Source organism: Notothenia rossii (assembly GCF_949606895.1).
Source record: "Notothenia rossii genome assembly, chromosome: 2".
Taxonomy (NCBI): Eukaryota; Metazoa; Chordata; class Actinopteri; order Perciformes; family Nototheniidae; genus Notothenia; species Notothenia rossii.
This window is the reverse complement of record NC_136904.1, coordinates 80,692,698-80,705,882: the sequence shown is the minus strand read 5'-3', so window position 1 is coordinate 80,705,882 and position 13,185 is coordinate 80,692,698. Positions and strand designations below refer to the sequence as shown.

At 40.3% G+C, this 13,185-nt stretch overlaps 2 protein-coding genes across 5 annotated transcripts in view; one reads left to right on the top strand and one right to left on the bottom strand.

Moving 5' to 3' along the window:
- Window positions 1–13,185, top strand: part of LOC307029421 (gap junction alpha-8 protein-like) — a 36,229-nt gene that overhangs the window by 481 nt on the left and 22,563 nt on the right. The window lies entirely within an intron of this gene.
- LOC307029423 (gap junction alpha-5 protein-like) overlaps window positions 1,259–13,185 on the bottom strand; it is a 54,328-nt gene continuing 42,401 nt past the window's right edge. Inside the window, exons 2-3 of one of the 4 annotated variants that reach the window (XM_079665395.1) lie at window positions 12,112–12,349; window positions 1,259–3,785 (exon numbers count right to left, since the gene is read on the bottom strand). In XM_079665395.1, the coding sequence (XP_079521521.1) occupies window positions 2,551–3,684 (1,134 nt within the window). In that variant the 5' untranslated portion in view covers window positions 3,685–3,785; window positions 12,112–12,349 and the 3' untranslated portion in view covers window positions 1,259–2,550. The remainder of the gene's footprint in view (window positions 3,786–12,111; window positions 12,350–13,185) is intronic. The other 3 variants (XM_079665396.1, XM_079665397.1, XM_079665398.1) reach the window with 3 other exon arrangements.

Genomic DNA, 13,185 nt, shown 5'->3' with positions numbered 1-13,185 from the left:
TCTGCTTATGTGAATTCATATCTGTCCTATTCCGTGTTTACGCTTATTTCTGTTACTGTAAGACACCTGAAATTCCCTATGGCGATCAATAAATGTAATGCAGAATTCCCCATTTTTGAATCACATTTATTGATAATATTTTATTAAAATTAAGGATGCATTAATGTGTTCATCACTTAATTGTTGCACTTGGTTAAGGTTGGGTTTACTTCATATAATGGTGGATTGCTTAAACTATAATAACATATACATTGATTTTTGTTTTTTATTAATAACCTTAATCTGAGAAGTAGTTTGTAACTGAAGTTGTAAAATAAATGTTGTGGATTCTAAAGTACAACATCTGCCTACATAATGTAATGGAGTAAAAGTATGAATAAGCATGAAGAGAAAATACTCAAGTAAAGTACAAGTATGCTGTATTGTTTTGAGTAAAGTTCTTAGTTACATTCCACCATGGTTGCCCATATTTCATAATGTAGGCCTACCATAATATATACCTATTTTTGATATGTTACTCTGACTCAAAACATATGTAGCTATTTATTACAGCAGCTGGCCCCAGGCTCTGGAATAGTCTGCCCCTCCATGTGAGGTTGGCCCAGACACTTTTTAAATCATCACTAAAGACTTCTTCTCTCTGGCCTTCTAGTCAGAGACATGACACCTGAATATTCCCTGTGTCTTTTTTTTTTTATATTTCTGTTGTAAATTATTGTCTCTTATTGTGATTGTAGTGTTTTTATTACATGTGCAGCACTTTGGCTCGACCAAAAATCGCTTTTAAATGTGCTATATAAATAAAACCTGATTTGATTTGATTTGTCACTGTATCAATATCAAAAACTTAATATACCTGAAAATAGATTTTTCTGCCTAAACTTAGAGACATTTTGATTGACTTTCCAATTTGGATATTAGTGCTCAGTTTCCTGGCAGAGATAACGAGACAGTCTTTCTTTGTGTTAATACTGCACATCCTCTCCAGTCTGTGTCTTGTAGTTTTTTTTTGTTGAGAACAGACTCACTAGAACATGCAAGTGGCTAATCAAAAAATGACTGCTTCATCCTCTTCTTCCTTTCCACTTGTTATTTAGTTTAATCATTTCTATATTTATGAAGGTTTTAAAATGGTGCAAGCTGGTCTTGCACCTTATCAAGTACACTTTTCTCTGATTTTGCAAAACAGATTTATTTATGTTGATGTTGCAGAGAGATCTAAGAAAAACTTTAATTACCACATCCGGGGACACAAGTGTAGATTGTACAGTTGATGGTTTATTGATTTATAATGGATAGTGATGACGTTTATTGCATAAAAGTCTCTGTGGAAAAACCAAAACAATGTCTGTGGTTGGTTGTTGTAGGAGATGGGTTAAACCCCCAGTTGCAGTGGATGTTCATTTACAAATTGCTGTGACAAACAACCTAAACAATTATGATACATAAAATAAGAAAGAGACACAGCAAATGTAAATGAATACATTTGAAGATATCAACTAAAACATACATTTTGCATCGATTTTTTTTTCGCTATTTACACAATGGCTCCAGGACAGAAACAGAAAAACGTGCAATGTTTCCACCCAGTGGCCAGATCTCCTCATAACAACATTCAGACAAGAGCTCTTTCTCCCCTGGATCTCTCTCAAAAGAAATCAGGCTACATTCTGCACACAGATGATCCCGTCACAACGCACACAATGAACACAGTTTGAATTAAAAATTCATTTATAATGTTAGGTGATTATTCTTAGTTTACAGTTTACTTTACTTGACCCGGGTGTAGTGCAATCAGGTTAGCAAGTCAAAATATGGCTTAATCTGAATTTACAGTCTGCTTTGGCTTTTGGAAAAATAAAATATACATAAAAACTTGGTGTATGAAAAAAAATTAAAATTAAAATTAAAAATGTCTTCAAACGTCTTAAGGCACTGCATATGCCCTGGATGAAAACCATCCAATTTAGAGTATGTATTGGCAAGCTTCACAGTTTATTGCATATTAACTCCCTGTTTTCAATTTTTTGCAGTTGGAGAGAAAAACAATGTTGTAATGAATTAAATAGTTAAGATTTGTATCATATTTCTCATTCCAATGAAATGGTTTCCCTAAGTCATCTCACGTCCAGACATGTCATTCTCACTTATACATATTTTCCTCTCCTTATGTTTTTGGATTTTAACAAAAATATAAAATGTGCATTAGACAGGTATCACACCTGTTAACCCTGTTCTCTTTTCAAAATTATTTTGCAGTTTGGTTTTTAGTTTTTCTAACACTGGGAAAGATTGGTTCACAAATACTATCTGCTCTCAGAGCTTACACATGTAAAGATCACATAGTGCACACACATATCTCAGGGTCTACAGTGAACATTTAGCCCATTCTCTGTAGTCAAGTTGCAGGCTTCAATGCCAGATTTTGCATAATTAGGTTGTGTTCACATTCTGACCCCTTCACTCAGCAATGACACTTGTATCCTCCTAAACTGATCTTCTTGTCCCTTCTCTTTGGTTCTGAAAGTCAAATCCCCCTCCTCTCCCCGGCTAAACGGACAGATCGTCCTGTCGAGCCCGGCCGCTGCTCCCGCTGGTCCTGCTCAGGCGGCGTTTGTCCTTCATGCAGCCGGAATGCAGCAGAGGTGATGGTGCGCAGCTGTTTGGCAGCTCTGTGGGCATGTGGTCGTATCTCATCCTCAGAAAGTCTTCCTGGTCCTCCATGTTGTCGCAGCTGTGATGCCGCTCTGTGGCCAAGTTGACTGAGTTCTGTTGCAGCGCCATCCTGTTGTTGAAGGGATGAGAGGCCATAGAGGTCAAGGGGTTCATTGAGCCATTGGCTGCAAGACACTGGCTGAAGTCAGGGGGTGGGGTGCAGGAGGCCGAGGGCAGAGGTGGGCTGTTGGGCTCCAGAGACGCAGACACCGTCACAGCTCTGTGTTTTCTCTTCTTCAGCCTCTTGTTGCGTAAACACCTCCTGCTGCTTTTCCAAGCAAGGTGGTAGAGCTCCAACACAGACAGCAGCAGAGACACACCGGCCACCACCAGCATGAAGATGATAAAGACGTTCTTTTCTGTGGGACGGGACATGTAGCAGTTGACGGGGTTGGGGCAGGGCCAGGTCTCGCACAGGTACAGGGCCCTGAGGAACACCCCGTATATCCTGTACTGCACCACGATAAATGTCACCTCCATCACTGTGCGGATCAAGATGCTCAGGATGTAAGTCTGCAGCAGCGCTCCTTTCAGGCGGAAAGGGACAGTCCCCTCAGAAGACATTTTTCCGGTCTCTTTCCGCTGCAGGTACTCCTTCTCCTCCTCCAGGTCTTCTTCACTTTCCCCTCTCTCCTCCTGTTCCTTCCTCCGCAGCTTCTCCTCTCTGCGGACAATGTGCATGGCATGGCCCATGTAGATGAGGGATGGCGTGGAGACGAAAACAATCTGCAGCACCCAGTAGCGTATGTGGGCAATGGGAAAGGCGCTGTCATAACACACGTTGGTGCAACCGGGCTGCTGGGTGTCACACAGGAAGTCGCTCTGCTCGTCGCCCCAGGAGGACTCGGCCGCCGTGCCAAGGACCAGGATGCGGAAGATGAAGAGGACGGTGAGCCAGACCTTCCCCACCGAGGTGGAGTGTTCCTGGACCTCCTCTAGGAAATTCCCCAGGAGACTCCAATCCCCCATCACTGCTCACAGGCCTTAGCACACACCTGAGACACAAAGACTGGAGATGGAGGAGAGGAAGAGCTAAAGAAAGGTGCAGTAGAGGTGAAGAAGTGAAGTTCCTGAGGTGGAGAATGGACATAAGAGAGAGGGGGGGAAATGAGAAATGAGAAAAAAATACAACCAGTCAGACAGCTTGTGTGTGTGTGTGTGTGTGTGTGTGTGTGTGTGTGTGTGTGTGTGTGTGTGTGTGTGTGTGTGTGTGTGTGTGTGTGTGTGTGTGTGTGTGTGTGTGTGTGTGTGTGTGTGTGTGTGTGTGTGTGTGTGTGTGTGTGTGTGTGTGTGTGTGTTTGCGTGTTTGCGTGTGTGTATGGGTGGCATAATGTGCATAAAAATAGCTCCTCCGTCTGTGAATTGCTAGAGGACTGGACACAGTGGCATGAGAACACCCATTTTCCCATGAGCGAGCCAGAGGAAGTTCAGGAGTCATGCAAAAGTAAATAATGAGGATGTTGTAAAAGAATATCTTAATATTATACAATATGTGTTTACATACCCTAACTCCAAATTATGCATGATAGTCAGATTGAGAGGATAACAAGCCACCGCGGGGCAAGTCAAAGCTAGGAGACTTTGTCCTTTCAATGCTGTGAGTGACCGGCCTGAGCTGCATGGTTTCTATTTTGCCTGTGGTCCCTGACCAGCAGAGTTCACTCACGACAACAGAACTGCAGCCATGATGTCCTTTCCTTTCCGCTAATGAAAACCTCAAACATGATGTATTCCATCTGAGAGCTCCAATCTGATCTCTCCATCTATACACTGTGTGCTTTCACCTGCAGCATTAGTTAGAGTTTAGGTTAGACCCAAACATGGCAGTGACAGGCTGGCGAGCCTCAGTCAAGAATTACCCTATAAGGAAGTTCACAAGACAGCTTTATGTGTGCAATAAGTGACCCCATCATTGAGGGGTTAAGAAAAGCCATCTAACTCCATTGAGGGGTGACCTCCGACTTCTAAATGCACGATGTACTGTCGCCTACTGCCAGCTTTTATAATGCAATTAGACTTCAAAGTTAAATGAGTTATAGCACTGTAAAACGGCTGAAAGTAAACTTTGACAGGTTTTTCCAACACGTATCACGTCTCAATTTAGTGCCCTACTTGGCAAGGTTATAAAAAACGTATACATTCTTCAAACGCTGCGTGTTAAAAAGATAAACTGTTATTTTAATGGTCAGGTAGGATATACAGTATAATCGCAACAATCACAGTGTAAAAAACACCAAACAGGGAGTTAATATTCTCTCTTACCACCTCTCATCTACCGCCCATTGTTATCCATGAGCAGTTGTTTCCATAATAAGTTATTCCCATTGCATAGTCCACTGTCCACTGTGGCTGACGATGACACTAGTTATGTGTGAGAGAGAGATGGTCTATGACCCTCAGTCTGTCTCCCCCCCCCCCCCCCCCTCTTGGTGTCTCTATCAAGTATATATATGGCAATGAGATGGAAAATCAAAACGTTGTGCTCTTTATCTGTGAAGCATGGAAAGAAGGGTAACAAGCAAGTCTATGGGACATTCTTAAATACTTATCTGCCATTTAGACTGTTTCCTTATTATTACCGTATTGGATTCAATCATAACATTTGCGAGAGGAAATGTTCAACCTCTATCAACGCCGTGGCTGATGGGCTAGTGCGTAGCTCAGGAAAGTTTGGTCTGCCATTTGTTTTCCAGCATATTCCTTCGCACGCTAACGTCACACTGGTCATAGTTGCAACTATGACCAGTAACACTTTAACCATGTTGGATTGTGAGTTAGTGAAGCGGGTCCTTGTCTCACTCCGGGAACTGGCTCAAAGCCCTCCTAGGATAAAGCTGATGATCTTTATTTGAACGTAAATCACAAACAGCCAGAGAGCTGAAGGAGGAAGGGAGTGAGAGTCCAGGCAGCACAATAGCAGGAGGCACACATTACACACAAGCCTGGTTGTTATCAGCAGACACTGACACCAGGCTTTCCTCACCTGTGCAGACCCTGCTAACAATACATCTCCCCCTGGACTCTTTCAAAGTTGAACTTTGTGATACACCCTAATTTGTATGTGTGTCATGACTAGCTTGCTGCAGAATACAGTTGGAAAATCAAAATAATCTAGATTGAACTAAACTAAACTAAAACTACTTTTGTAAAACAATGTCTTCATTTGGTATCTATTCCCTGATTTGTAAAATGTGAAAGAGGAGGAGAGGTGAGAGTTTACTGATCTGTCACTGTCAGATCCAAAGCATTACCACTATGTAAATGTAATGTGCGGCAATTAAAAAGTCCTACATTTAATTCATCTCAAATAAAACTCCACAATGGACGCCTTGAAAGGAGTCATATTATTATTATTTTGTCAAATGCATTAACAAGTAGCTATTTAATGCTGTAGATGGTCATCACTTCATCTTTTACTTAAAGCACTATTGCTTTCAAAATATGACACTTCACTAACAGGAGTTGAATGCATTTGTTTCATTATTCAGTAGGGTTTATCCTAAGTACCAATAACACTGAAGCTACTTGAGGAAATGTACTTGCTCTCTACCATTGGTATAGTTATGTAGTACAGTAAACACAATAGTATGTACCATGGTATGTACACAGTATGGTATAAATGGTGCTTTTCTTTACTGAGAAAAGTTGATCAAATATGCTAATTCAAACCAGTCTCTGTCATCCCCCCTCAACGGCCACTTCCTGTTCTCAGAGGAAGCAATCTCAAACAATATGATTTTCGAAGGACAAAAGGAACACGGTATTAAAAGTAGTGGGAGGCAGGGGGGGAGGGCAGCGAGGTCACAGCCGAGACATCCCAGTGAACTCCTTTGCTGTACAAAGCACCTTCCACTGTGGGCCGTCTGACACCTGTGCTCCTGTGTGTCCTGTGGCAATAACCATGGATTTACTGGGATGCATTGTGCCCTTTGCTGAACACTCCGCTCTGCCTGGTGACCATCATGGCTGTCATATTTGTTTATAATCTCTGTGGCAGAGTAATGGACAATCTGGTTCTACGGAATTCAAAATGGTGAAGTGCGCAAATGGTGTATTGAGTCATTTCTCTTTGACGTTATATCTGAGTCCCTCTGTGCGTTTGTGTGTCCTGTGGATAAGATTTAGAGTCCCAGGGAACAACAATCTAAGATAAGTGATTGAGAGTCATTATGAATAACCATGCCAGTAAGCAGACTCCAAAACTACTGTACAATCATTTCACAAATTCAGTGTCGTATCAAAGTTGACCAGACTCACTTTTAACGTGGCTGGATTATAATTTCCAGTCAGATGACACTGACTTGAGCCCGGCTGCTGCTGTGACTCACTGCAGAGCAACAGGAATACATTATGTGGGTTTTTCCCCCACCCTGCAACAAAACAATGAATCCTGCTGTGATGCTCAGTGTTGTCTTAGTGACTCTGGTCGGGACTGTGGTAGCACCTTAGGCACTTGGAAGGTTTTTATAGGATCATTAATCTATGTTTGTATTGCTGTAAACTGGCATGTGGAGGAAGGTTTCAGAGTTATATCTTTCAAAAAATCATAGAGTATATACTGTATAATATATTTGAGATATATCATGATGCCAGAAGTAAACAAATGACCAAATGAAATGTATACTTTCGTCGATGAATTTAAAAACTGACCTTCCAACACTAGCTGGTTGCCCACAGCCTGCAGTTCATCCACAGGCCGAGAACAACAGGGGGCAGGGTTGATTTAAACATTCCTCCACTGATCTGTACCTCTCAGCACATATGCCGTGTTTGACAGACTCCGGATCCTCACAGAGGACCAGGATACGCTGCGCCGTCCTCATAAACACACAGGCAATTAGATGGCTGCATATGCATTTTCTTCCCCTTTAATATGGAATGTTTAGACTGACATCAGTGGAGGGAAAAGTATTTACACAGCCTATGGTATAAAGTACAATAATGTTATTCTATGTGTCTGAAAGGATGAAGAACATTTTTCAGCAATCTCCAAAATGATCTCAATGCACAGACTTAAAAACTACATTAACTGACAAATGAATTCATCTTATTCAGTAGAAAGTAAAGCACATTAAGGAAACTCATTTGTTCTCTTGAAAAGTGTTTGACATGTTCTAAAGCAGGGGTGGGGAACCTTTTTCCTCTCAAGGGCCATTTCAATTTTTTCAACATCCTCCGAGGGCCGTACAAATTATTGACCTCTGCTTAAAAATACTAAAATCACAGCCCATTCATTTCGCCTTTCTTTCATGCTGTGCAAAGAAAAAGCAACCTCTTAATCCAGATATCTTACCATGACTCGTGCATGCATTCACGTGCACGGTGTGGCATGACCACCAAAACAGAAAGTATATGGACACAAGATGTGTGCAAATGTATTTCGTTTCCTATCCATATGGACGTGATTTAAGTCGGGGGGGGGGACCTAACCTCCTCTAGGGGGGTCCTCACCTCCTCCAGGGGGGTCTCCCTCGGGAAGATTTTTTGTTTTTGTTAAAAGCATCAATCTGGTGAACTTTGAGAGCAACATTAGGAGATCTATGGATAGATCTCTCAACATCCATATGAAACAGAACTGTAAGCAGATTTATTTTTCTTTATGGATATTTTACAAATCTCTCCTTTCAAACTGTATTCTTGTTTATTAATAACAACTTTTATTTACTGTCATATATTATTTTATATCTGTTTACTTTATTCTCTTGTTTTTTTTATAACTATAATGATCATATAAAGATGTGCTTTTACCTCACTGGTTGGAGAAAAAGCTTCTTATATTCGTTAGCATAGCTAGTTAACCAGATGCTAATAACAACAAAGTTATTGACTGTATGATCAGTATGACAGATGAACAGATCGCCACTGGGCTTTCAACTAAAGACACAGCCGCGAAAAAACTGCGGCATGTGTACGGCTCCTTATGGGTACTGCAATTTTTGGAAGGGCTGAAGCGACGTTCTGATGCTCTCCTTCAGAACTGCACCCCTGTCAGACGAAACATATACCAGGTGATGACACGTTAGGCTCGTGTTGTGTTCAAGGACCCTGACCTTGGCCAGGAAAAACAGGCACTCGCTTTTTTATTTTTTTTGCAGCCTAGATTTCTTTAATTTTTTTCTTTTTTGCGTGTGTTTATAAATTACCTCGAGGGCCGTACCAAATGGTCTCGCGGGCCGTATACGGCCCGGGGGCCGGAGGTTCCCCACCCCTGTTCTAAAGGGACACATTTGGGCACACAGGCCCAGACTAAGGGACCAAGTTATATATTAAAACAATTGTTAAGAGCCATATCTGGCAAGCTGCCCCAGTGATTCTGCTGTAGGATATTTTATGTAAATACATGTCTGTACAATTTCTGGTCTGGACATTTATGGACATTTTTCTACAGTGAGTGAATTACATTAGGAATACATTTATAGTCTCAAGAAACACTTGATACTTTCCTAAAAATGTATTTGATTGCTGTAAAAAAAATCTCTGATTGTTTTTTTGTAAAGTAAAACCATTCATTGAGGATTTACTGCATTACTCCCACATTTTAAACATACTTTATTTGGATCCAAATCATTAGTATTTCATCTGTGTAGAAACCCTTTATGCTTTATCAAAGATTATACATGTCAAAGGCATCATTGCCGCGCAAAGAGTGATCTGAATTGCACATATTCCACATCAATTGCTCTCTGCATCACAAAATTGGATGGATCGAAATTAATAATCTCATGAAAAAACTCTGATAAGCAAACCTTCCAACCAGCCTATTTTCTCTTTTAGAAATGTTATACAAGATCCAATAACTAACCTAGAGATTCCATATTTGCACATCTATTTTTCTAGTTTCAGCTATTGCCTATTACATGGAATAAACTGCAAACTTTCCTCAAGCCAGATTTATTAATTTTCTCAAGATAATAAAACTGTATAATCTGATGTTTTGATATACTCTTGTTCTAGTTTTTCTTAATTGTTGGTTATCTGACAAATTGTTTCTTGCATGCTGTTTGTGTGATTGTCTGACTAAATGTATTTTGTTACTCTTTTGTTGCTCCTGAGAAAATACTCCCTGGTTAAGTAACGTCAACTAAGGTAGATACACTTTACTTTCAAGCTGATATTAAATGATCCCAAACAAAAATCCCTTGCCAGCAGCTCTATAACCTAAACATTATTTCCCAGTTACAGTTCACTCTGCAGTGTTGTGACAGTTCAGCAACGTTTCAGTGGAACAGCCGTAGCGGAGCACGAGGAAAGGAATGTCAGACCAACCACACAAGTGCTCTGCGCGAACACATTGATACACAGGTTGCATCAGTCTCAGCTGACATTAACAGACCTGCATTCAGGATGCCAAACATACCCAGGCTGCAGTTAAACTCAGTTGATTGATACCCTTATTCTCTGAGTGATTAAAGCTGTTTTATTTATTGGAGTGAATAATGGAAAAAAAATAGGATTATTCATTTCGTTGATATGCCCATTGCACATTCATTTAGATCTTATAAGACCTCCATTGTATCTGAAGCATGGCTTTTAAACTTGACCTTTTTGAAGGGGGTCAATCCCAGTGTGCATTGCGGCAGCTGTTTAGCCTCAGGACTGGCGTTCATATCTCTCCCATGTGTGTCGGGATTACAATCAAGGATGAGCATGTTTAAGTTTAGCGGCATTGGCGTGTTAGAGGGATGAGATAGGGATAGTGTGACATACAAAGTGGATCTGACGCGGGATGGGGAGGAGAATATTTCACACTCATGGGAGTCACCTGTTGCCACCACTTACAGGCTGGCGTGAATCTAGGCTGCCATATATCAGTCACACCAGCAGAAGCCGGCGCTGCTACCTTACATGGCTGCCTGGCTCTTCATCTGCCCACTGCTGTACACAGACCCACAGTCTGCTATGATCTATTGTTTGGCTGCATATGGCATTACACTGGAGCCGAAGACAGCTGCAAGGTGTTTCATGGAGAGAAATTCTTACTAACACACTCCCGACTCAAATTCCTGGATAGCTTGATAGATTAAATGAGTGGCTTGTTATGATCTTTATTATTTTCAAGACTATCTTTAAAGTCTTTGATATGAATTCATCTTTGGTAATGGATATCGTATAATTTGATAAGTGAGCCTGTCACATTTTATCTTGTTTTAGCATGAGGCAACTTTACACAATCATAACCTGTTGTTTAGATTTTTACATTTGTAATACATTTGGAATCATATTTGGAAATATCTTTTATGACTCTGTTGACAGTAGGATTCATTTTGTATTACAGTGAGTTGTTATCTGTGGGTGTTAATGTGTCTTGGGTTTCATACAGAAAAACAATGAGACAGAAGTAATTGATGTTACCCTGACAAGGATTTGTTGTGGATACTCATTCAAAAGACTGCACTTTTTTGGCAAATGTTGTTATCTTTTATCGAAATATAAATATCTCACCAAATTGTTTTATTAAGTAGTCTATATGTGGAAAGTAAGCAAGTACTTTTAATAAATAACTGTACCGTTCTGAAGTATTTATATGTTTTGCTACTTCATTCATACTACCCTGCATTTCAGAGGGGACAATTGTGCTTTTCACAAAACTTGATTTATTTAGTAACTTGTTGTTCTTCAGATTATGATTTTTCTTTAATGTTAGCATAGAAAAGGATAAATTCTAACCTATACACAGTCAAACGTAGCCTATCAAGTAGGTCGAATCAGCTCCTCCAAGGCCAGCTACAGCATACATGTTAATACATAGGTCATATTAAATGAGATAATATATAAGGTATAGCAATGTAACACATTTCAACCAGCATACTATCAATTTTACTTACCAAAAGTTGTACTTTAGTAATACTTCATCTGGAATTGTTTTTAATTGCAAGACTTTCACAAACACTTGATTTAACACTTATCTAGCCTGTGGTTTATGGAATTTAAGATTAAATGACATTAGTGTGTGGCTTTGACCCCAAAAGTGTGCATTTTCCTTTAGTTATTTTTTATCAATTTTCTAGCATTCATTTACGCTTTGGTGAATTGGTTAATACATGTTGGAAACACATTTTGTAAACGCAGATTAATAATCAGCCCCTGAGACAGCACAGAAGTAACACATCGTTCATAGAGTTTAAACACATTGTTGGTGGCTCTGTGTCCTCAAGTCTCCAGGGCTGCACTTTGTTTGAATATATGTGTCTCTTATGAGAGTTATAAGCATAGAGGAGGTAGAGAGAGACAGATAGAGCGTACAGTACTGCTGTACCTGCCAGAGAGGTCAGGGGCTCTAACACACACACAGACTTCACATTCACTTCAAGATGTTAATCTTAATTCTCTGGTAGTATGGGTCTCACATTGTTTACCAAAAAGGGAAAGTTGTAATGTGATAACTTTAAGGCTTACCTGCTTTGAGTGGTATTGAGGTCTGTTTCTGATCAAGTAGCTTCTCCTTATCTGTCTAAATCCACCTTTAACTCAGTGGATGATTGGCAGGTGATGTTGTAGATGAGCTGACGACCAAAGGCTCAGTGTGATGGTGGGAATACTTTCTTCTTCTTCTTCTTCTTCTTCTTCGTGTGAACATCAACAGCATCTGTCTCTCGTGGGCGGCATCTGAGCTCAGTCTCGTCTCAACACCAAACTGTTAGTCCACACAGGGGGCACGAGAAGAAAAGCAGGGGCATCACAAGAGTGTTTCCCCACACGGCCCTCCCTTCTGTCTCTCCTCCTCCATCTCCTCCTATCCCCCCCCCCCCCCCCCCTCACTTATTTTCCTTACATCCCTAGGGCTCTATTTTTTGCTGGGAATCATTCTCCGACAGCGGGAGAGGAAGTGGAATTGTTTTCTGGGATCAATGGCAATTCCGCTTGGAGTAAACTTCCAGCATGCTCTTATTTACTGTGTGGTCCTTAAAGTTTACAGCTCTGTGTTCTGTGCTGTGTTCAGGACCAGACACTGCACAATTCTTACAGTGCAAGATTTTATAGCAAAGTTAACAATACATAACAATTATTTAATGAGTTTCTAACGCCATTCTGTGTTTATCCATATGTTTGTATACTCATTTTGAAGGAGAGTTCAAGCAAACAATTGTATTTATCTATTTAAATTGAGCAAACAATGAAGAAAACATACATAAAGTACGTTCAAGGTTCAAGGTTTTTATTGTTTCATACGAACATAGCTACAGTGTAGTTATGACGATGAAAATCTTAGGTCACAGGCTCCTCCAACAATGCAATACAATAAAACAGAAAAACTGAAAAAATAGTGCAAGTAATTACAAAACGAAAAATAGTGAAATAGTGCAACAAGTTATTGGAATATGATATATTAGATAAATAGTTTCTAAGTAGCAGCCAGATGAATGTTATGGATGTTGTTTCAAAAGTTCAGGTGTTTAATAGTCTTATGGCCTGTGGGATGAAACAATTAGTAGTTCAATCAGGAGAGACGTGATGTATGAAATACATGAT